The 23,304-nt window shown below is 36.8% G+C and overlaps 1 protein-coding gene across 2 annotated transcripts; it reads right to left on the bottom strand.

The window, feature by feature from the left end:
* Nucleotides 1–2,009: 2,009 nt before the first annotated feature.
* Nucleotides 2,010–23,254, bottom strand: RXYLT1 (ribitol xylosyltransferase 1). Of its 2 annotated transcripts, XM_054580035.1 has the most exons (6): nt 22,979–23,254; nt 21,938–22,093; nt 17,950–18,052; nt 7,542–7,856; nt 5,419–5,589; nt 2,010–2,434 (listed from the first exon to the last, which is right to left on the bottom strand). In XM_054580035.1, the coding sequence occupies exons 1-6, from the start codon at nt 23,145–23,147 to the stop codon at nt 2,017–2,019; spliced, it is 1,332 nt and encodes a 443-aa protein (XP_054436010.1). In that variant the 5' UTR covers nt 23,148–23,254; the 3' UTR covers nt 2,010–2,016. The 2 variants fall into 2 exon arrangements, with proteins under 2 accessions (XP_054436010.1, XP_054436011.1); XM_054580036.1 differs by lacking the exons at nt 21,938–22,093; nt 22,979–23,254 and adding an exon at nt 21,688–21,770.
* Between the last annotated feature and the right edge of the window lie 50 nt (nt 23,255–23,304).

Raw genomic sequence — 23,304 nt, 5'->3', positions numbered from 1 at the left:
ACCCACAAAGTCTATATAGTGAGAAAGAATGTGGGAGGACATTATAACATTTCTTTTGATGTGATTCACTTGTGTCTTGCCCCATGGTCTTGACATTCCAAAGGCTTTGCTGGCTACAAATACATCAATGCAGAAAGCAATCTTTGAAAGGATTATGGGCAACAAGAAGTATCTCATAAAGAGGGAGATGACCCAGTCTTGTTGGTAAGATATAGTACAGAGACTTCCTTAACCTAGCCACAGGAGAACTGTGTTACAACCTTGGACCTGGAAGCACTCCTGTTCAAGGAAAAGACAAAATGAGGACTCAAAGATGAAGTGCATGGTCATAGTTTTGGGTAGGCTCTTTTGGTTTAGAAGTCAGCTCAGGTAGCCAGAAACTAAGAGGGATGAATGTTCAAGAAAGGGGATAATTCTGAAGATACACAAAAAGGAACTAAAAAAGCAATCTCAAAATTCATGGCCATTGGAGCTGGAAACACATTAGGAGCCATTTCAACAGCTCTAGGGCAGATTTCTCTTGCTGAGCTTGTTCCTAGCATCTTTGCTTCTCTCACAACCCCGATCTACCTTACAGCTCCTACTCCACTGCATCCTTTCAGTTTCTGCACCTGCAGTTGACTCCAAGGTTCTCAGTATGTCCTAGTTCACAAAGGTCTTGAACTAGCCATCTGCCTCAGATATTATTTTCTGGTACTAAATTCAGGGTCATCAGGAAGCCTATTGACGGGGTACCCTTAAAGTGGCCAGAGTTGTCACCTGAAGTGGGTCACAAAACAGGAGAGACACACATTATAAAATGGCTCCCTACATGTGGCGTCTCAAGCAGGGACACTTTCCTCAATTGAATAGGGTTGTATAGGTCCCATGATTTTTCAATACGATGTTAAGGTGAGGTCCTTTATATCCAGGCTGCCAGACCTTCTCATGACATGGAGACCACTGTGGAAGCTCCAGGTCCATGAAAGTGTGGGGGAATTAACACCTATTGAATATCTATGGCCATGCATATAACAGGGAGATTTAAAAAAGCATCATTAACGATGATGTCAAACCCCTGGTTTCATAGAAATTAAGCCATAGGATTCCTGAGAAAATAATAAGCCAGGCAAAGCAACAGACGGAGTCCATCTTCCTCTCAGGAGCCTAAGGACCTGAAGATCAAGACCAATCATCAACCTTAATCCAAGCCACTACTCTCGCAGGGCATCAGCCAGTCTCCGCATGAACCCCTCTTCTGAGTTGGCTAGTTTTTCTCTGTCCTTCAGTGACAACTTCTGTAGAGTTTAGGCACTAATTTTCTAGTTCTGACTGCTCCAGTCCATGTTTTGTATGGATTATGATCAATTTCTGCATCCAGATACCCACTTCAAAAGAATCTGACAAAGCTTGAGTCATCTAAAAGTCTAACTCCACAAGATTTGCCCATGTACATTTCCATCATGGCATATGATTACTCCCAAATTACGTAAATAAGAATGTGATAAAATAATTTAATTTAACCCTTGACTAGTAAGGAATGAAAAATGAATTAAAAATGATTATTTACTTACTTAGAGTTTACTATATATAGGGTACTCTTTTATTTCATATTTACAACTTACCCTATGAGGTACCATTATCTCCATTTTACATGGAAAGTCACTGAGATTCAGAGCAATTAGGTGGCTTCCTCGAGGTCCCCAGATCATAGGCACAGAGGCACGGTTTTAACTGATTTTGTCTTTCCATTACACAATGCTGCTTCCCTAGAGTGGGTTTAATGGGTGAGAAGAGTTAATAAATAGTGAATCAATCAACTTTGCAAAAGTGAATTGAGTAACATTTTAGCCTCATTTTCAGGAGTGGCCCAGCAAGAGGCACTTGGTGAACCATGACAGACATAATCTAGCATCTCCTAGGGCAGCTTAAAGAATATTTATGAATACATAATCACCCACCCATCTACCCACCCACATGCACACCCAATGCTAGAAATGATTTAAAAAATCAGATCTTAGCTCAAAAGATTAATAGTTAACCTTTATTGTTCATTAAAAATGAACTTTCTAAAATATTAGTAAATCTCATTTTTAGCTCTGTTTTGAAGTGCTGATACCAGTGAAGTAACATTTTTCTTCTTTGAATTTTTTCTTGTAAAATTATACTTTTCTCTTTTTCTAGAACAGCAGGAAGTTCCTTCCAGTTCTTAATAAAGATAAAGGGAGCGCCCATGGACTTGAGTAACTGCAGAGGAGCATTATGGGAAACAGATGTATTTCCACAGCTGCCAGCTGTCATTACATCTTCTACCACAGGAACGGAGCCATAGGAGCAAGCCTCATATATCCTATAACATTCTGTGTTTACTCCTACTGGGCACAATGTGAGGTCACTCTGAAGCAAAGCTTCTTGATAATTCTTAAGGCTTTCATTTGTTTCCTGGGGCTGCCACCTAGAAAATCAGAAAAACAACAGCAGTTTTTACTTTACTAAACATATCTTTTGTGAAAGAAAAGATTTTATGTTTTAATGTCAGTTACAGGCAATGGTAAATCCATCATAGAAATGACAGGCAGAAAAGATAAATAAAATCTTGCCCAAATTGATTTATTGAAAATATTTAATATTTTTAAAAGTTTATAGCTATACATTTTTAAAATCTAGTGGTCACCATAAAATTTCTGAATGAATGTTAGTTAACTCAGCCAATATTTTCTGAGTGCCAGGTCTTCTCTCTCTACCTCACCCTCCAAATTCCCACCCCCTCAGGGCTTATGCTCTAGATCTAGTGGGTCTAGTGGGTCTTGGCTGACAGGCAGCAACCAAGTCAAGTCAGGAAATCATTTAGAAGGCATTAAGCGCTGTGAGGAAAAATGAACCAGAGCGTGAGGAGGGAGTTTATAAGGAGGTAGTGCTGCAATTTTAAAATAGGTGATCAGGGACTGTCTCATTACAGGGGCACCTGAGCATGAAGCTGGCAGTGAGGGAGCAAAATATGCAAATGTCTGGGGGAAGAACAGGGTGCAGAGAAAGCACAAAGGCCATGAGACAGCGTGTGCCTGGCATGTTCAATGAACAGCAAGGAAGCCAGTGTGGCTGAAGTGGAGTGACCAAAGGGGAAAGGTGGAGAAGATGAAGTCAGAGAATCCTGTCATGCAGGGTTTGGATCACAAGGGTGACTGACCTAATGTGTGTTTTATCAAAATCAATCTGGCTGCTTGTTAACAACAGACTATACGGGGGCAAGGGTAGAAGCTGAGACGCTACTTAGAAAACTAGGTGTTCTCTCCTGAGTGTTCCTATGTTCTCAGTGATAAGCAAGAGGGTAATATGGTAAGAGTGGTTTGGAAGAGAGAACAAGGTATAAAACGGTGTTCTAGGAGAGTGGGAGAATATGCAGAGAAGGGAAATGGATGATTGTTAGGCACTTGAGGGTCAAGGTCATGCATTAAAAGTGAAACTGACTGGCAGCTTTCTCCAAGTGTTCTCCCAGCATGTTTGGTTGCATGGGTACAGGTATGGTGCAGGTGAGAGCTGGATTTAGCCAGAGCCAGGGTTTGCTAGGTTAGGAAACTATGGATGAATGAATATCCAGTCTGACTGACTACAACATTTAAGTGAGGTAAAGAAGAAAATAATGAGGTAAGCAAAAGGATGAAAAGGGAGTAGGAACAATAGGCTCTAAGTCCCAGCTACATTGTATGAGGCTATTACAGGGAACAATGGTTACATGAAATTACAGGAATGGTGGTTACAGAGAAAGATGTGGAACTTGAGATCATGGAAGAGAAGCAGCATGTGCATGAATAGGGTCTAGAAAAAAACCATGATAGTTAATAGTTGAGAACAAGTGGAGACCAGATCACGGAGGAGAAGAGATAAAGGAGCTGCGAGACCAAGGTGACGGGAGGACCAGCTGTGCAGATCTGAACCACCAGAAGTGAGGCTCGAGCAATGTCTGGGAGTCTTCGAAGAATTAAGGAGATAAGCCCAAGGGTCAGAATATGACTTCGGAGAGGAAGAGGGATGGATGGTTTTGTCTGCTGGCATGAGATTCAAAATTGGAGGCTTTAGGGAGGGAAAAGGGAGATGGTCTGGGAGCAGCAATGAGAAGCAAGGACACTTACTTGATCTCCTGGCCCATCGGTATGGGAAGAATTACAAGAATAATGCTATTCCCACAATAAACTTTGTCATTTTACACTACCCTCACTTGTTCCATTCCAGGCACATTGTCCCTTGTTCCTCAACTATAAGCAGGCTTCTGCCTTATGCCCTTTACCTTTGCCCTTTCCTGTGCCTGGACTACTGTTCTTCTAGACAGACACAAAGCTCACCCCTGCACCTTCTTCGTGCCTGTGCTTAAATGTGACCCCTTCCTAGTGCCTCCCCTGGCCATTCTAAAACAGCCAATGCTCCACTCCTGATCCCTGGTCCTCTCTACTTTGCTCCTCTGCTCACTTTTTTTTTTTTTTTTAACATGGCATTTATCATATTCTGACACGCAATGTATTTACTGGTTTTTCTCCTCCCACAACCATCTAAATTCTAAGAGGGCATGCCCTGTGATCGTTTTGTTCACTGCTGTACCCCTCATGGCTAAAACAGCTTTGGGCACAGAGCAGTTGCTTGATAAATATTTTTTGACTGAATGGAAATAATATGGTTACACAAATAGCTGAGTTGGGAGTTATGTTTTCTAGAAGAGAGTATCTGCTACAAGGAATGTATTTCTAGATCTTGAAGGACACTTTTCAGGCATTACTTCTCTGATGACTCTGCTTCATACACACAAAACTCCATTTGATTTTTTTTAAAAACAAAGTAATCAGAAAATTTCTTCTTTCACTTCACAAACACCTCTTTCATGATTACCATGTAAAAAAAAAAAAAGGGAAGAAAGTCAATGCATGTGTGCATCCATCCATCCATCCATCCATCCACTGCCCCTTTATTCTGGCCTATTTTTTGCAAGGTCCTATATTGACCTGGGGATTCGAAGAAGAAGAATGAGTGGCCCTTGTCCTCAGGGTTCCCGGTCAGGTTCCTGGAGGTGTGAGGAGTGCTCCATGCCATTAACGGAACACTGACCTGATCTGCAGAACATCCCAGGGTGAAAGTAGGACCTTACTGGCATATTCACAATTTCCCGTGTGTCAAGTTGGACTAGCAAATATTATTGCGGAAACCCAAACAACTGACATTTGCAGTTGCTAGTGTTCTTCTTCAAGAGGTACTATAGCTATAGGAGATTGTCCCTGTTTTAATTGTATACAATCCGAGTTCTTCATAACTTTAACTACCAATCTATCTCCTGGGGAAGGACTGATGTACTGTAAGTGGAGTTAACATCTCTTGTGGAAACCTGTGCTGCCGCATAAAGGAACTCTCAGACTGGAGAACAAAGTGAATGGATCAAGTAAACAAAGAACTTACTGTTCTCGTACTGAAACCCAACAAAGTTTATCAATTTCATCTTGTTTCAAAATGTTCATTAGTGCTTGTCTGGATGAATTTTCATAAATAGTTCCTAAGAAATTACATAGGTAGGGCCTTTCATTATGCAGCATTGACCAACTTGCCTCCACCACAGGAAAATTCCTGTATCTATAAAAACAAGCACATATGAGTTAATAATATACGATAATAGAATTGGCAAAATTTCCATAACCCAACATTTTAGCATGATGATATAGAAAGATTTAAAATATGACTTTCTAAACCCCAAATTGTAATTTTCCATGCTTATGTTGGAAAAGTCCTTGAATCTACTGACTTAGAAAAAAAAGATTCTCACAATGACATCTTTTACAAAATTGCTTTAGAGACTGTGTGCCAAAGTGCTTTGTTTTTTATAGTCTTCAAATTCTATTACACCTGTAGTTGTAAGGCTAGCTGAATTCAAGAACTTAAAAGTATAAATAACCTGCTACACTCATAATGATCATGATTTAATGAATGTTTTAGCCAAGTGACAGAATACATATTCTGAGAAAAGAGCTCCCATTTCAAAGGCTTTTCAAGTAGATTAAAAAAACCCCCCAAAAACCTTGCATGCCATAAAGGAGAAGCTTATTGAAGCTGGCCCAATTTTATGGACATTTGAAAGTAACAGAAATCAAATTGTGTGTTTGAAATAGAACCTCCACGTAAGTGCAAAGCTTTATAACACAGTCTATATAGTAGATTTTCTCAACTTCAGCATTACCACTATTTTGGGCCAGATAATTCTTTGTCATGGAGCTGTCCTCTACATTGCAGGATACTGAGCAGCATCCCTGGCCTCTGCTCACCAGATGTCAGGACCTCCTCCCTCCACTTGTAACAACCTGAAAGCTCTCCAGACATTACCAAATGTTTCCGGGGGGCACACTGCCCCTGGTGGAGAACCACTGATCTGTAACAGTGACACTGGCCTAGTTCAACAATACCGGAATTACACAGAGGTTCCATCTTATAATGTAGTAGTAAGTTATATAGTATTACTGTGAAAAAGTCAATTTTTTGGTTTCAAAACATTTTACAAATATAGGCTCTACTCAAAGGATAGATTTTTCAGAGGCCGTAAACCTGCCTACACCTAATATAATAAACCTTTTTGGCTGACCCTACCTCAAACCTACTTCATCTGAACACTATAGTGGTAACCCAGGGGTTCTGTCTTATTAATGCTCTTCTCTGGTGATGTTCATGTAGCCAACTAGGTAGCAGCCTAAGGGCACACCTCATAACCAGTTATAAAATAATGAATAAAAAATATCTGATTCAAACATCATGTTAGTAAGCTTCTTCATAATTCATCCATTCAACAATTATTTACTGTGTGCCTACTGCACGCAGGCATTGTTTTAGGCTCTGTGGATAAAGAAGTGAACAAAAAGAGACAAAAATCCCTGCCATCAGGAAGTTCACATACGGTGGCAACTCTTCTTAAAGCCAATTTACCCCTAATAAAACAAACAAAACTCCATTAACAGAAAGATTAAAGATAGGTTTTTCATTTTCAACAAAGACTTTATATATATGACATATTGAGAAACCTTAGTTATTAATTAATTCCTTTTTAAAATAGAAACTTGTGCAAATTCAACAGCCTTACTGGCAGATCCAATCATATTATTTGCCTCCAAGCTCAAGGATATGGTGTGCTTCTGATCAAATATTGCCTTTAAGGAAAGGTTTTTTTCTTTTTACACTATCAGTTATAGAGATTTTTATACTAATTGTTTTAAGAAGGCCTGTTTGTCTGCCATCCTCTGCTAAACACCTCTTTAAGGAACTGCCGATAAACTTAAAAATTCATCTCCTGCCTTGCAGTTTTAAAACAAAGAAAGGTAATTCATCTGCCTTTCTCACAAAAGGCTAAAATACTCTAAAACCATCATTATTATTACTGAAGCACACGACCAAACCATATTTTTGCCCATGGAAAAGATAGTACCTGGCTGGCCTCAATGATCTCAAAAGAACTATGTTTATTGCAAATTTAAAACACCATCTTCCTGATTTTGAAATTCAGGTCTTAAAGTATAGAATCATATCTAACACTTTTTACTTACGTTGCTACTCCTAAAGGCCATTGAAACACATCTACGTCATTAATCCAGGGGCTGTCATAAATTAGGAAAAGCAGCTCCACAAAGCCTCCGTTTCTTTTAAGGAACTGGATGATCCATTCATTGTTACAATGTTCATTTCCAAGCAAAACAACAGCAACATGCTGGATTTTTTGAGTTTGCACTAAATTTTGTACGAAAAGTAACCACTGGGTGGCATAAAAGACCTTTGCTTTTTCTCTTCCATTTAAAATGAGTACCACATTATTCACATCAACGGAGAAGTACCCTGGGACTACAGCAGGACCAGTGATGAAGCTGTCAAAAACAAAACAACAAAACAAGAGACAAACAAAAAAGAGAACAAAGATATTTGGCACCAGAAGTTTCTAATTATTTTATATAAAATCTACAAGATTTAATCCATATTCTTCCTAGAAACATAATTTCTATAAGTTCTTTTGAACAAATTTAGATAATGGAGCTTTGCTGTAGATTAATCAGTTTTGGCTGAAGACAGGTCAACTTGCAGATGATAATCAGAAATGTGGTACCTCCCCTCCACCCCTGAACCCTTTTTTAAATCACATTCAAAATAAACGCTGCCTGGAATTTGAGCTGTTAAGCAAAGAAATACAGTTGAATATTGTGAAACCCTGTGTAGTTCATACTGGAAAGGCATTTAAGCCAGAGGTTCCCACTTCCTTTATGGTGTGAGCTGCTACAATACTATCCATCTGAATGAAAAGTCTCAATCAATGGATGAGAAAGTGTTGATAAACTAAGAAACAGAAGATGGCATTTTAAACATTCCATGAAGGTTAAGTCTCAAACCATAGTATTTAAAAAAAAGTAGAACACTCATAAAATTATGTAAATTTTTTAATAAAATATTTTATTTATTTATTTTTAGAGAGGAGATGGGAGGGAGCGAGGGAGAGAAACATCAATGTGTGGTTGCCTCTCTCATGCCCCCTACTGGGGATCTGGCCTGCAACACAGGCATGTGCCCTGACTGGGAATTGAACCAGTGACCCTTTTGTTCGCAGACCAACACTCAATCCACTGAGCCACACCAGCCAGGGCTAAGTATGTAAATTTTAAAGTAAACTCAGAAAAAAATTATGCTTATATACCTAATATAAGTATTAATATAAAAACTTGAATGGGAAGATAGACACCAAATTCATGACAGTGGTTGCCTCTGAGAAGGAAGGAAGAGAAAAGGGCCTGGGGAAAAAGGACGTCACTTTTATTGAAAATATTTAATTCTTTTAAGAGGAAAGTTAAATATCTGAAGCAAATATGACAGAGAGCTGGAATTTGTTAGTTCTGTGTGCTTGGTAAATGAGAATTTGTTGTATTACCCTCTGTTCTTTAAAGTATTAAAACACTGTCAAAAGAAATAGACATGTTTCATAACTAATATTTTCATCTAATGTGCTACTCAGAACAACCAATATCATTGAAATATTTTTAACTAATCTGTATTTATAAAAAATACCATTTAATCTATCTTAAAATTAGCCACAATGGCTCTGAATTCTTTAGTCTGCTCAAACATTTCCTTATAACCTGTTAGAATCTTTTAACCTTTAGTATAAATATCCTGAAATCCTGTTCTTAATGCTTGTTATTTGGGACAAAAACTAACATTTATTAAATGCTTTTTATATACATGATAGTCACTTTGCATAGGTTATCATTTAACATCCACAACTCCACAGATTACATTTAATCCCTTGTTTGGCACTTGGAAAACCAGGCTTAAATTGCTAAACCTGTGATGGGAACACTGAGTTTAAAAAAAATTAAAAAAAAATTTTTTTCAATTACCACTGACATACGAAGTCCATGCAGAAAAAGTCCAACCATTGTTAATATAATGAGAACAGTTTGTGTGACATTGCTGTAACCTGGCAGCCAAGGAGAGTGGACTGGAGTGCACATGCGTGATCAATGACTTCACTGTACTAGTCATGGGGACAGTAGACACAACAGAGTGAGCATGTGTACTGTGTGGCCATTGCATTCAAAATGACTAAGCAAGTACAGCAACAAATCTGCATCAGATTTTGCATTAAGCTTGCATATTCCTCTGCGGAAACTATGCAAATGATTCAGGAGGCCGCAGCCATGGGCAACTGGTGATAGGCAGCTTCATCACAACAAAGTGCCCACTCTTACATCCCCCTCATGCAGTTTCTTGGCAAAACATCAAATCACCCAGGTGACTTAGCCCCCTCCAGCCCAGATTTGGCACTCTGCGACTTCTGGCTACTCCCAAAGACTAAAATCACCTTTGAAAGGGAAGAGATTTCACACCATGGATGAAACTCAGGAAAATACGATGGGGCAGCTGATGGCGATTGGGAGAAGTGTGAGGTCCTAAGGGGCCTATTTTGAAAGGGACTGAGGCACCACTGTCCTATGTACAATATTTCTTGTATTCTCTTCAGTAAATGTCAATATTTGTCATAGTACGTGGCTGGTACTTTCTGGACAGACCTCATCCATTGTATTAGTTTTAGATGTACACATAGTGATTACATATTTATATAACTTACAAAGTGATCACCCTGATAAGTCTAACCAACTATAGTTATTACAATATTATTGGTTATATTTCCTATGTTGTACTTTACATCCTTTGTGACTGTTTTCATAACTGACAATTTTTACATCGTAATCCCTTCCCCTTTTTCAAACTTCTCCCCAACCTCCCTCCCATCTGGCTACCATCAATTTGTTCTACCTATAAACTTGTGATTTGCTTTTTTTAGATTCCATATATAAGGGAAATTATATGGTATTTGTCTTTCTCTGGCTTATTTCACTTAGCATAATACCCTCTAGGTCCATCCATGTTGTTACAAATGGCAAAATTTCATTTTTTATGGCTAATATTCCATTTTACATGTGTATTACTTCTTTAGTTGTCTATTGATGGACATTTAGATTGCTTCCATTATCTTGGCTATTGTAAATAATGCTGCAATAAACAGAGGGATGTATATATCTTTTTGATTTAGTGTTTTGATTTCTTGAATAAATACCCAGAAGCATACTGTTTTTCATACTGGCTACACCAATCTGCAATCTCACCAACAGTGCATGATGGTTCCCTTTTTTCCACATCCTTACCAACACCTGTTGTTTAATGATTTATTGATGATAGCCATTCTGACAGGTGTGAGGTGGTAGCTCATCGTTTTTAATGTGCATTTCTCTGACGATTGGTAACACTGAGCATCTTTTTGTATGTTCACTGGCAATCTGTATGACCTCTTTGGAGAAATGTCTATTCTGGTCCTCTGCTCATACTTAAACAAAGTGGGCTTTTTTGGGGGTTTTTCTTTTGATATTAAGTTGAATGAGTTCTTCATAAATTTTGGATGTTAAACCCTTATTGGATGTATCATTGGCAAATATCTTTTCCTTTGCTAGGTTGTGTTTTTGTTTTGTTGATGGCTTCCTCTGCCGTGTAAAAACTCTTTAGTTTGATGTGTCCCATTTGTTTATTTTTAGTTTGTTTCCCTCGTCCAAGGAGACATATCCAAAGAAATATTACTAAAAGTGAAGTCAAAGAGTTTGCTGCCTATGTTTTCTTCTAGGAGTTTTATGGTTTCAGGTCTTACGTTTAAGTCTTTAATCTATTTTGAGTTTATTCTTGCATATGATGTAAGAAAGTGATCCAGTTTCATTCTTTTGCATGTGTCTCTCCAGTTTTCCCAATACCATCTATTGAAGAGACTATATCCCACTGTATATTCTTGTCTCCTTTGTCATTACCATATAGGCATGGGTTTTTTCTGAGTTCTCCATTAATACTGAGTTTTGAATCAAAAATCAGTCTAACTTCAAAATCAGAGCTTAAGTTGTTCCCCTGGCACTGTGGTTAACAATACTAGAGTTAGTAGTTTAAACACAAAATGTAAATATCTATTTTTCTTGTGCATAAATGTACTATATAAATTCTATGACATTATCTGACAATGATAATGAACTATAGGGATCAGAAGTGCATGTTCAGTTTGTCTTAGACAGAACCTAGCATTACAGGTGGCCAATGATTCAGTGATCATTCAGAAATTTAAGAGAATCTGAAGAATCAAAGGAGCCAGAAAACATTTTAGAAAAGATTACAGTTATGATAGATTTAAAATATTTATTACTGGTAGTATATAAATACTCTCCTTTAGAATTATAGGCAAGTACAATCCCTAGAGCACGAGAACTCTTCCAGTCCTCCTTTTGCATCCTGGGTCAATTTTACGAAAGAAGAAATGTAACCTTGAGAGAGCTTACGTGACTTGTACAAAGGTAGTAGTCACTAGAAAGCAATGGTGGAGATAGGACATAAATTTGGTTATTTGACATTAAGCCCATATGGATCATATGCCCAAACTATTTTAAAGAGTACTATATATACACTTACGTTATTTTTAAAAAGACATAAAGCATTTTACTGTGGATAACACTGACAATTATCTAATAATATTTCAGTTTGATTTCTAATTAGGTAAGACATGAATGTGCCTAAAAATACATTTATCAGAATAGTTTATAAGAGCATCTAATAATACCACAAGTCTTTATGCCTTAAAAGATATATTTTTATCTGTGATTATCTTTGGGATAATTGTTTTATTTATTTTAAAAGATTTTTTTTTTTTTTTATTTTTTTATTTTAAGAGAGAGGGGAAGGGTGGGAAAAAGGCAGGGAGAGAAACGTCTATTGATTGCCTCTTGCATGCCCCCAGCTGGGGAGCTGGCCTGCAACCCAGGTGTGTGCCCTGACCAGGAATTGAACATGCAACCTTTCGGTCTGTAGGCCAGCACCAAATCTACTGAGCCCCACCAACCAGAGCTGATATAATTGTTCTAAAGTATTATTTACAGGGTATGACTTTGAGGCATAAAATATTTTTCAAGTGATACATATCTATTTATTGCTTTATTTAAGTATGTAATAGATAATAAACACCTGTTCAGTATTTTACAGCTCAATAATCACTAGCATGAGAGTACATGTTAAATGCTATATTATGTGATATAGAATAAAATTGCTAAGGTAGTTCAAGTGAAAGGGGAATTAGGAGAGCAAGATAAAGGTTGAAATGTATTTTAGGAAATATAAGTAATATGAACAAAGGAAGAGAAGCAGGTAAGCTTGTGATGTAAGGGTGTATAAGGAGAAAGAGAGTACCTATGGGCAGTAGAACTAATTTAGGTGGAGAGAAGCAATGGGTTGTAAGGATAAAAGGTGGTAATGGTCATAGAGCATTTAACACAGTATTGGTCACAGAGCTTCTGCTCAATAAATGTAAGCTACTACTCCGTGAAAAAGCATTACAATTATGCTAACTTAATTATAGTTATTACTTACATAACAATGTACATAGAAAAAATGAAGTAGACATGGCAAAATACTAATTGTGTAACTCTTGTTTTTAAAAATATGGACAAAGTAGAATTAGAGTGATTAAAAACTTACCTTTTCTGAATTTTCTAAGTTATTAAAATAATCACTTATTAGTCTTTTTTATCACAAACCTATACTTAAAAAAGAAAATTGTAATTTTAAAAATAAACTTGTAATATTTGAATACTGAATATTTTAAATAGTTAAAAAACCTTAAGTCAATCAGAAAGAGATTAAGATGGAAGAAGCATTTTATGATTTAGTCAGAAAGTTAAACTGTATTTTTCTATCTCATAAAAATTTCAAAAACTCAGAATATCTGGGCCTTTTAACCACCAAAACCCCATAACTAGAAATATGCTATATTTGTACAGGAAAAAAGCAAACAGACAAGAAAATTTTTCTACAGGATTAACTTAGCTGGACATTGGAAAACTTTTGTTCATATACCACTAATTTGGGAGCCATAATATGTGTTGTAATACTTGGTTTTAGTTCCTGTATTAAAATAGTATACTCAGTTATTCTCAAATGTCTTTCATGTGAAAGGAATATTTTTAATTTTATTGATCTGTAAAAGTTAACAAAATGAAGTATGATTCATTCAGGGAACACTTGACCCATCTTGGAACCTGCACAGCTCCATTTTGTAGAGAGCTCTTAAATGTCAGCAGCAGGCATGTTGGCCCTTATGCTCCGACAAATTGGCTTTCCACACTTCAAGGCCATGTTTAGCTAATGGTGAAAGCCACAGGGTCAATACTGTGGAGCTAAGGTGTAGATCAGAGGTCCCCAAACTTTCTTGGTTCCCGGCACATTCAGTGTTTCAGTAATTTTTTCACTGTGTCTCCCAAGCCGAAAGAAGTGAATTATAGTTCAGTTTTTTAAGTTATTAGGTCCAAACAACTTAGTATTTATGTCCTAACAGCTTAGAAGCTATAATACTTAAAAGAATAAATATGTGGAATGTTACTTGGCCATAAAAAGAATGAAATCTTGTCATTTGCAACAGCATGGATGGACCTAGAGGGTATTAAGCTAAATGAAATAAGTCAGATAGAGATAGACAGATACCATATGATTTCACTTATCTGTAGGTTTTAAATAATAAAATAAATGAACAAATAAGATAGAAACACACTCATAGATACAGAAAATAAACTGATGGATTCCAGAAGGGTGGTGGATTGGGGAGCTGGATGAAAAAGGTAAAGGGATTAAGAAGTACAGATTGGTAGTTACAGAATAGTCAGAGATGTAAAATGCAGCATAGGGAATATAGTTAATAGAATTGTAGTAACTGTGTATGGTGCCAGGTGGGGTACTGGAAATACCAGGGGATCACTTTGTAAAGTATATGGTTGTCTAACCACTATACTGCACATCTGAAACTAACACAAAATAATACTGAATATAAACAATAATTGGAAAATAAAATTTAAAAAAGAAAAAAAATAATACAAAGATTACACTGAAAGAAAAATTCCTATTTCATTCTTAACTAACCACAAATACTTAACAATGGGATATGTGCATCTGTGGAGCACTGTCTTCTTAAACTTTGGAATCAGAGTGAACACTGCTACAGTTGTAGCCTGTTCCACTTTGATTTTTGCATGGTACTTGTATTTTACCACAGCAACAATGGAAAACCCAGCCCCACAAAGGTATGGCACCGCTGACATTAATGTAGGGTGATCTAATGTTGAAAGTGCGTAAGCTACCTTGAGCTTGCAGTTTGCATGGTGTCTGATACATGTGAAGTGTAAATGTGTTTCCACAAATAGTTAAAATATTATGTGGTACCCCAGCATGCCTCAGTACACACGAAGCACAGATCTAGGTTAAAAAAAAAACTTCGGAGGTTAAACAAAATCTCAAAAGATTCGGGGGGTGGGGTGTGGGGTTGTGGGGGGGTGGTGGGTGGGGGGTGGTTGGTGTGTGTGTGTGTGTGTGTGTGTGTGTGTGTGTGTGTGTGTGTGTGTGTGTGTGTTGGGAGGTGTGTTAGAAATTCGGTGCTCTGCAAAATAGGGATACCAAACTCATGAATGGCCCTGGCATTTGCATAGCTATTCCAATTCGCCCTGCTTTTGCAGTCAGCATTGGCTGCGTGACTCCACACCCTTCTAATTCAGTGCTGATGATGGAATACTGCCACTTTCATGCTAGCTTGGCTGGAATGGGAGAATGAGCATCACGAAAAATTAACTATATTGCCTTTATTTTGTAATAAAAATTTTGAGACCTGTACTGATTGTTGGCCCAGTAGCTGACTTAAACATAGTGTCAGCAGCTATTATCTATAAAAGTCTGCATGCACTGTGATGAGTAATGACCTCATGAACTTCTTATAGTCGTAATATCTAGAAAGTCTAAATAATAGGATCAGACATGTTTTATTCTATCATTATATTTAGATAAAAGTTCAACATTTTTATAAGCGACAGATGCTTGTTGAAAATATCATAACACTGATAACAAGTTAGCATCTGGCTTTTGTCTTATCAAATCAGTATATGTATTTCAGTTTATAGAGATATATATTTCAGTGGGACACACTGAACTCAGAAGTTCAGTGTGCCCCATATGTAATTGTAGTCATATGCTGAGGATAGACTATGTGTATTACTGATTCATTGGTGCACAATGACTCATTTATTCCCTTCTGAAACACAGAGAGTTTGCAAGTACTACATATTGTTAAATCCCAGATTTTGTTTCCATATTTAATCAAACAAGCCTCAAATAATTTGGTATCAATTGTAGCCTGCCTATACAGAAAGAACGTGCGGGTCAAGTCACTATAAGCATGTGGACTGATAGTTCTAGTTCCATTCTAGTTATTTACTTGGTGTTCTGGATTATATTCTTTGGGTCTATGAGTCAAAAGGAATCAGCATTCATGAGCCTGATCGACCCTGGAACACCAATGATAATCCTTTCTAATTCTGCCTCAGAATTGCAGAGGCTAAAAGTAAAAGATGTTAAGTAAGCTCTTTGTAAACTAAAACATTTATTTAAACAAAATATATTATACTTATTTATGAGTATCCTGATAGTACTTTGAAATTCTTTGCATTTATATCTTCAAGATGACCCATTATTTCTGATTCACTTTTGGTCAAATAAGGATGAATGTGTTAAAGCATTTAAGTTAGTATTCATGTAGCTCAATTCAACTCAAAACTTGCAATTTAATATTAATTTAGTGAAAATAAGTCAGACAGAAAAACTTAACCATGATTTCACCCATATGTGGGATATAACACTGAAAACAACAAATGAACACAAAAAACAAACAAAAACTCATAAACACAGACAACATATGGTGGTTACCAAAGGGTAAAGGGGGTCAAATATATGTTGATAAAAGATGATTTGAATTTGAGTGGTAAACATACAATACAATATACAAATCATGTATCATAGAAATGTCCACTTGAAACCTATATAATCTTATTACCCAATGTTATCCCAATAAATTTAATTAAAAAAGAAAAAAGTTTATTAATTTTGGATAAATAAATTAGGAATACTACTTTTCATAAGCCTAAAATTTTAAAAAGGTGTTTAAGAAAATTTGCCATAATAGTGAACTTTGAATACACAGTTCTCTTAAATCCTAAGAGAAAATAGCATTGGTATTTGATCATAACATAAAATCTCAGGTAAAAATTTCAGAATGGAAGATTGTCTTTTGGGAATTAATGCTGTTTGCTCAAATCCTTTAGTATCATTATAGTAACAGTATATACTAACTTTTCTATAAATTTTAAAGAATTTTTCTGAAAATTCTATGTATTATGGGTATAACAGACTAATAATCATAGCACATTTACTTTTTAAATATCAAGATATTAGATTTATATGCATAATATACATTTACTTCCAAAGACCCAAATCCAACTATTCTAAGTTAAGGACTATGTATAAGCTTTTGAATGGGATTATCAATACAAGCCTCGAGATGAAAGAAAAAATAATCAGTACCAATGATAATATGAAAAATCTGTCTACTTTTTAAGAATGATTACTTTGAAAAGATTCATTCAATAAAATTGCTTTCTAAGTGTATATAATTAAAAAATTAAAGATGCAGCGAAAATTCAAATAAAATTGAGATTAACTATAAAGTACCTTTTCCTCTTGATTTCTCTAAGAAATGGACTCTTAATACAAAACAGAATATTTGGTCCACATTTTTCCCCCTAATAATACAATTTTTACATAAAATAAATGATTTAAAATAATTACTTTATTTCAATAAAAAAAGCAAAATCTAATAGAAAATGGAATTCTTTCATCTGATAAAATTATCATACTCTTTCTAAATAAAATTTTATTTCTACCTATTAAAAATCTTTAGAAAATATGCCACCATAATTAAAAGTTTTATAAATATTAATGCTCAAAAAAGTCTTAACAATGCATTGGTTTTATTGAGTATAAAAAACAGATTTCTAGTAATGCAGTAAAATGGTAACCTACACCATTAAATCGTTATAGAATTCATATATGAAATGTTTTAATAAATAAAAATTTCAAAACTCATAGCAAAAGCTTTTATATCCCCTAGTTATAAAAATATGTGAACATAACCATAATATGAAAGAGAAAAACTGAAAAATAATTTTTTTAAGTTTATATATTATTCCTCCAAGTTATGAAATGCTAAATGTTTATCAACAATTAAATGTTACAAAATTTGGAACATGAATTTTTTCATGTAATCAGAAATATTTCAATAGAAATGAAACGGATACATTATTCAAAAAAAGAGGAGTATTTGTATTTAATTTCCTAAGAAAATGTTCAAGGTAAGCTTTAACAATGAATATATATTCATGAGATATATTTCTCTTTTCTTTGCAACAAATTGAAGCGGAAATATTTTCTATAAATACAGATTCCTTTTATTTTTCTTCTAGTATTGGCATAAAACATTGTATGGCAACACAGCAGAGGTTAATGTTGTACACTTAATACCTGTAATGTGTTCTTCCTACAACTGTATTTCCTTCTCTCCACTGAGCAGTCACGTCAGTGGGATCAAGTAAGCCTTCAAAAATATGCTCCCAGAGATACAAACCTAGTAATTAAAAAGCAAAAACAAAAACATTTACTGTCTGGTCTACTCTGGTATGTAGGATGAACTTATGTTTTGCTCTTTTGTATCATTTCATTAGGAAACCAGATTTTTTTCCTCTTGGTCCCTTGGCGGGCAGTGTTACCAAGCAGTAGCTCAAAATCATTGGTATGGCAGCTATAGCGTGACAGAACTCAGAGGCTGACAGTGAAATGTGGCAAAATGTGGGTTACAGACAATGACCTCTCTTACTCTAAATTTGAGAAGACCTTTACTACCTATTTTATCCTGAAATGTGTTACAGTACTATGTAAATTACTACAGTAAGTCTTCACTTAATATCCTTAATATGTTCTGTGACTTTAAGTGGATAGGTGTAAAACAAAACCAATTTTATTGTGGGCTAATTGGTATAGACAGGACTTGGGTTCCTATGGCATCGCATCAACATTATAACAAGACTTGAATTAAAGGATGTTAGGAGGACCTGCTGTATATGATTAGAACCGTTTCTGTTTTATAACACTCACTATGTTGTGCCAAACATAATCAGAGAAGCCCATGTATGTACATATATATTTAATATGTCAAGGAGATATTACCTCCTTCTCACTTGAACACACATCTCTCACTGCATGATGCCCTCTGCAGACAAGTATCATTGCATCTTTTCTCCTTAGGGCAGCCTCTGATGTTTTACATGATTTCACCTGAATGAAAGCTCTGAGAGTAGAGGAAAGTAGTGTCACACAATGAAGAAATCTGGAGACAATGAAGTAATCTGGGGACCTATTTTAGTTACACTGAAAGATGAATTTTGTTTCATTTTCATTACATCCCTGAACTAAAGGACACACACACACACACACAATTTAAAGACTTGGCTGATTAGATAAAGCTTTCTAATTGTGGTAGGCTGAATAATGTCCCCTACCCCCCATACGTCCAAGGATGTAATCTCAAGAACCCGTGAATATGTTACGTGGCAAAAGAGTCTTTCTAAATGTGAATGTGATTAAATTAAGGGTGCTGAAGTGGGGAGATTATCCTGGATTATCTGAGTGGGCTCTTTATAATCATAAGGGTCCTCACAAGAGGGAAGCAGAAGAGCCAGAGGGAGGGAAGGAGATGTGAGGATGGAAGTCGGGGTCAGAGTGATGTAGGGCTATAAGGCAAGGAACGCGGGGGGGCCTGTAGAAGCAGTAAGAGACAAGGAAACTGATTCTCCTCTAGAGCGTCCAAAAGGAATACTGTCCTGCATGCACATTTTCGACTTCAGCCTTTAGAAACGTAAGATAATGAATGTGTATTGTTTTAAGCCATTAAATTTTTGGTACTAGGTTATAGCAGCTATAGGAAACTACAGATTATGTAGTTATAGATTATGGGTACCTGGAAATGGGGTACTAATAAACAAGTATTTAAAATCCTGTCAGTGGCTTTGGAATTAGGTATGGAAAGAGGCTGAAAGAATTTTGAGGAGTATGATGAAAAAAAAAAAAAGCCTAGATTAGATTGCCTTGAACAAAATGCAGGTAGATATATGGATGTTAATGACTCAGCTAGTAAGAATACGGAAGAAAGTTTGGAGCCCTGTAGGAAAAAACCTGTATCATCTTAGGGAATAACTAAATCATAAGCAGACTGCTGGTAAAAATATGTACATTAAAAGTGTTGCTGATGAGGTTCAGGAAGTGAATAACATGTTATTAGAAAATGGAGAAAAGGGGATGCTTGTTATACCGTCATGTACCACATAATGATATTTCAGCCAATGATAGACTGCATATGTGATAAGATTACAGCAGGGCTGAAAAATTCCTATGCTTAGTAATGTCACAAAGTCATAGTACAACACATTACTCATGAATTTGTGGTGATGCTGATGTAAACAAACCTTCTGCGCTGCTAGCTGCAGTAAAGTACAGGATATACTTTATAGTAGTAGGATATACCATTTAAGTTCGTGATAACTTAAATGGTATTTGCACAAGGACAAAATTGCCTAATGACACATTTCTCAGAATGTATCCCTTTGTTAAGTGGCACATTCCTGTATAACAACAGAAAGCTTAGCTGAACTGTGTCCTGGAGTTATGTGGAAAGCAGAACTCGTAAACAATAAACTTGGATATTTAGCTGAAAAGATATCTAAGGAAAGTGTCAAAGATGTGGCCTAGTTTCTTCTTGCTGATTATAGTAAAACATGAAAGGAAAGAGAGATTGAGGAAAGAACTGTTAAATAAAAAGGAAACAGTATTTGATGATTTGGGAAACTCTCAGCCTATTCCAACTGGAAAAGAGGTAAAAATTTAGGAGATTCACTGTCAGGAAAGCACATTCTTAACAGAAGGCCAAAGATATGACTTGGTATTCTTTTGGATAGTACCTCAGAAGATTAAAAAAATCATAATATTTAGTCATATAAAAGACTCTCTGAAGATATTAGATGTGTAATTAATGGATCTCGTTCAGTAATCTTAGCAGAAGCCAGAAATAGAGATGGGATTGTCGAGGAAAAACATGTGAAGGAGGTCTTTTCTAACAGAGCAAATTCTCCTAACATACACAGAAGACCCACAAGGTTCCTGAGAATGTTGTGTCAGCAGTACCACTGACAGCTTGGACTAAAAGGGACTGAGAACGGCTGAAATGAAGAAGGCTATGTTCAGGAAACAGACTGTAAAACTACTGATCTGAAGGGCCAGAAGCAAAGCCTTGAGCCACAGATTATTCCCAGGCCTCGAAACCTAATGGAGTTTGCTTAATTGGATTTCAAAATTGTTTGGATCAGTGACTCCATTTTACTTCCATTTTCTCTCTTTTTAATGGGAATGTCCATAACTGATATGCTTTTACTGTGCCTGGGAAATACGTTGATGAAAGTAGAGTTCGATATATGTTACTCTGGTCACTCTGTGCTTATTGGATTAAAAAGAAAAAAGTCTAAAAATATTACAACTTGTTAAGACGTGGATTTAATTAAAAACTAGACTGAGGAAATGATCATCTAAGAAAAGATATTAATATTACAGATTTTATAAAGAAAAAAATTGTTAGAAATTGATGATTGTAGGCCTGCTTCTGGGTAGCTGAAATTTAAAGGCCAGTAGTAATCTTCAAGGATGTGTATTTGCATGCAAGTGTGAATGAATTTACGATACTCCATGGGCCAGGCTTTGTCCTCTGTTCACTTTCCTCTTCTCTGGTATTTTCTATCCATATCCCTTACTGTCCATATAAATCCAATGCATATTTAAAGGCCAAATAAAGCCCCTTCTAATTCAATTTTTTCTGACTCTTCTAAGAATTGACGGTTCTATTCTTTAACTGAGCATAATATATAACTTGGAATGCTACGCTACTCAGAAGAAAATGCTTTTGTGGGCAATCAAGTTTAATCAGCTACATACTATATCCCCTTCTTGGGCACTGACAATAAATATTGGCCTACTAAAGGCTCTAAGAAATTGATAAAGAACCTGGTTTAACTTTGCATAGTTCAATGTCTCCCAAACTCGTTCAATGTTTGGCCATCAAGGGCAGTGGCCACAGCTTGTACCTGTGTATCAAATATCAATAAACATAGATTCTTGAAAATTCAGTTGACATATACATTTAACTATAATAATGCTTACACAAATCATTCTTTGTATCCACAAATCCACAAACTTGTGCTTGGCTAACGACCAACAATAGAATGTGTGTGGATAACTTGCATGGATATTGTCTAACAAAAAAGAGAAATAAAATATTGAAAAAAACTATTATATTTTAACAAATGATAAAATAAACTATAAATATATTAAAATGAATTGACTCTAATACTAAAAAAGCATATTCCTTTGAAACGCTTTTAACATGTCTAAGCTCTACATGTTAACTCACCAATGGCAGCTTTGCCCCAGATTTGTACTTGGAAGTCTGTTTTCCCTTTTGTGGATTTATTTAATATTTGAAGACTAGTTTTAAATCTGTGTTGTTGCTCCTGTTTTTCATCTTCTTCCCAAGGATTCCATTCTTCACTTCCCAAAGTAGATTGTTCTGTGTTTTAAAAAGAGCAACAGTGTTTATCAGTAAGGTAGAGATGGAGTTGTAGATAAATTCAATTAATTTAAATATTAGCGAGTTCTAATTTCATGCTAACTTTAATTTTTCAAAGAGGTAAAGCAACAACATTTGGACTGGTTAAACACACACATTTTTAAAAAAAGGAAATCAGAATCTAATTTTTATTAACCCTTTCCTCTGAAAGATCTTAGAGATAAAATTTTCTCTCCAGAACAAAACCTTCTAAAATACCTGGATAATAGGTATCAAGTTCCTAGTTTAACTTCTGCAATTCTTTATAGATCGTATATACCTAGCCTATACATCAAAGCTTTACTTAAGAATAAAGTGTCCAACAGTTTTAAATACTATTGTGCAAAATTCTGAAAAAGGAAGAGATGAGCGTCTGTCCGATCCTGCCTTATAGGTCAAAATACAGGCCAGGGGACCCGTACTTGGAGGTAAGCGTCCTGGCCTTCCGAAATCACTGCATGATTACATAAGGCTCTTTGTTTCAATATGGAAATAGATTTCTTAAACCCAGCAGCATGCCCGCGAATCTCTGGCATTTTGTGACAACTTCCTGGATATTTAAGACAAGTTTTAAGGGTGCGTGAGTCTGTCAACTTTGAGGGTGGTACGTGGGGACAGCGTGTGGGATTCAGGAGGCACTGAGGTATTCGTACACCCTTCAATCCCGCTCCCAGGACAGGACAGACAGCTGGAGCAGGAGAGGCGCACCGCGGGGCCCCAGGGCAATCCCGGACACGAAACCGGGATCCCCAGCAACGCGGATTGGCTCCGCCAGGCCCCTACTAACCCCGCGACCCAGCGTCGGAGCTCGCAGCCAGGCACCCAGGCCACAGCTCCGCATCCTACCTCGGCCGCGCCCCTCCCGCGCCGGGGCCGCCCCCTTCCTAAGGCCCCGCAAAGAGGCGGCCGGGGCCCGGCGGCGGCGCCCGAAAAAGACGTGGTACGCGGCGTAGAAAGAGAAGAGGCAGTACAAGGCGATGAGAAACGAGCACAGCCGTTTCCGCGTCAGCCGCATCCCAGTTAAGCTTCCAGTCAGGCCACCGCCGGTCAGGAGCGGGGCCCAGCAAATGCCCCGACTCAGCCTCCGGCCCCAGCGGCACCCGGGGCGGGCCCTGGCGCTGGCAAAGGGAATCATCAGACCTGGCCGGCTTTTAGGGCCCGCCCAGACCCCG

This window comes from Pteronotus mesoamericanus, unplaced genomic scaffold, assembly GCF_021234165.1.
Source record: "Pteronotus mesoamericanus isolate MK-2021 breed Mesoamerican mustached bat unplaced genomic scaffold, CSHL_Meso_final contig_56, whole genome shotgun sequence".
Taxonomy (NCBI): Eukaryota; Metazoa; Chordata; class Mammalia; order Chiroptera; family Mormoopidae; genus Pteronotus; species Pteronotus mesoamericanus.
This window is presented reverse-complemented; position numbering and strand designations above follow the sequence as displayed.

What these genes read in the sequence shown, in the direction of transcription:
- RXYLT1 (XM_054580035.1), bottom strand. Translation starts at nt 23,147, where the DNA reads ATGCGGCTGACGCGGAAACGGCTGTGCTCGTTTCTCATCGCCTTGTAC. An exon ending in CTGGGGCAAAGCTGCCATTG is followed by an intron (nt 18,053 to 21,937) that starts GTGAGTTAACAT and finishes TTTAATTACTAG; the next exon opens with GTTTGTATCTCTGGGAGCAT. An exon ending in TGGCCTTTAGGAGTAGCAAC is followed by an intron (nt 5,590 to 7,541) that starts GTAAGTAAAAAG and finishes TTGTTTTTATAG; the next exon opens with ATACAGGAATTTTCCTGTGG.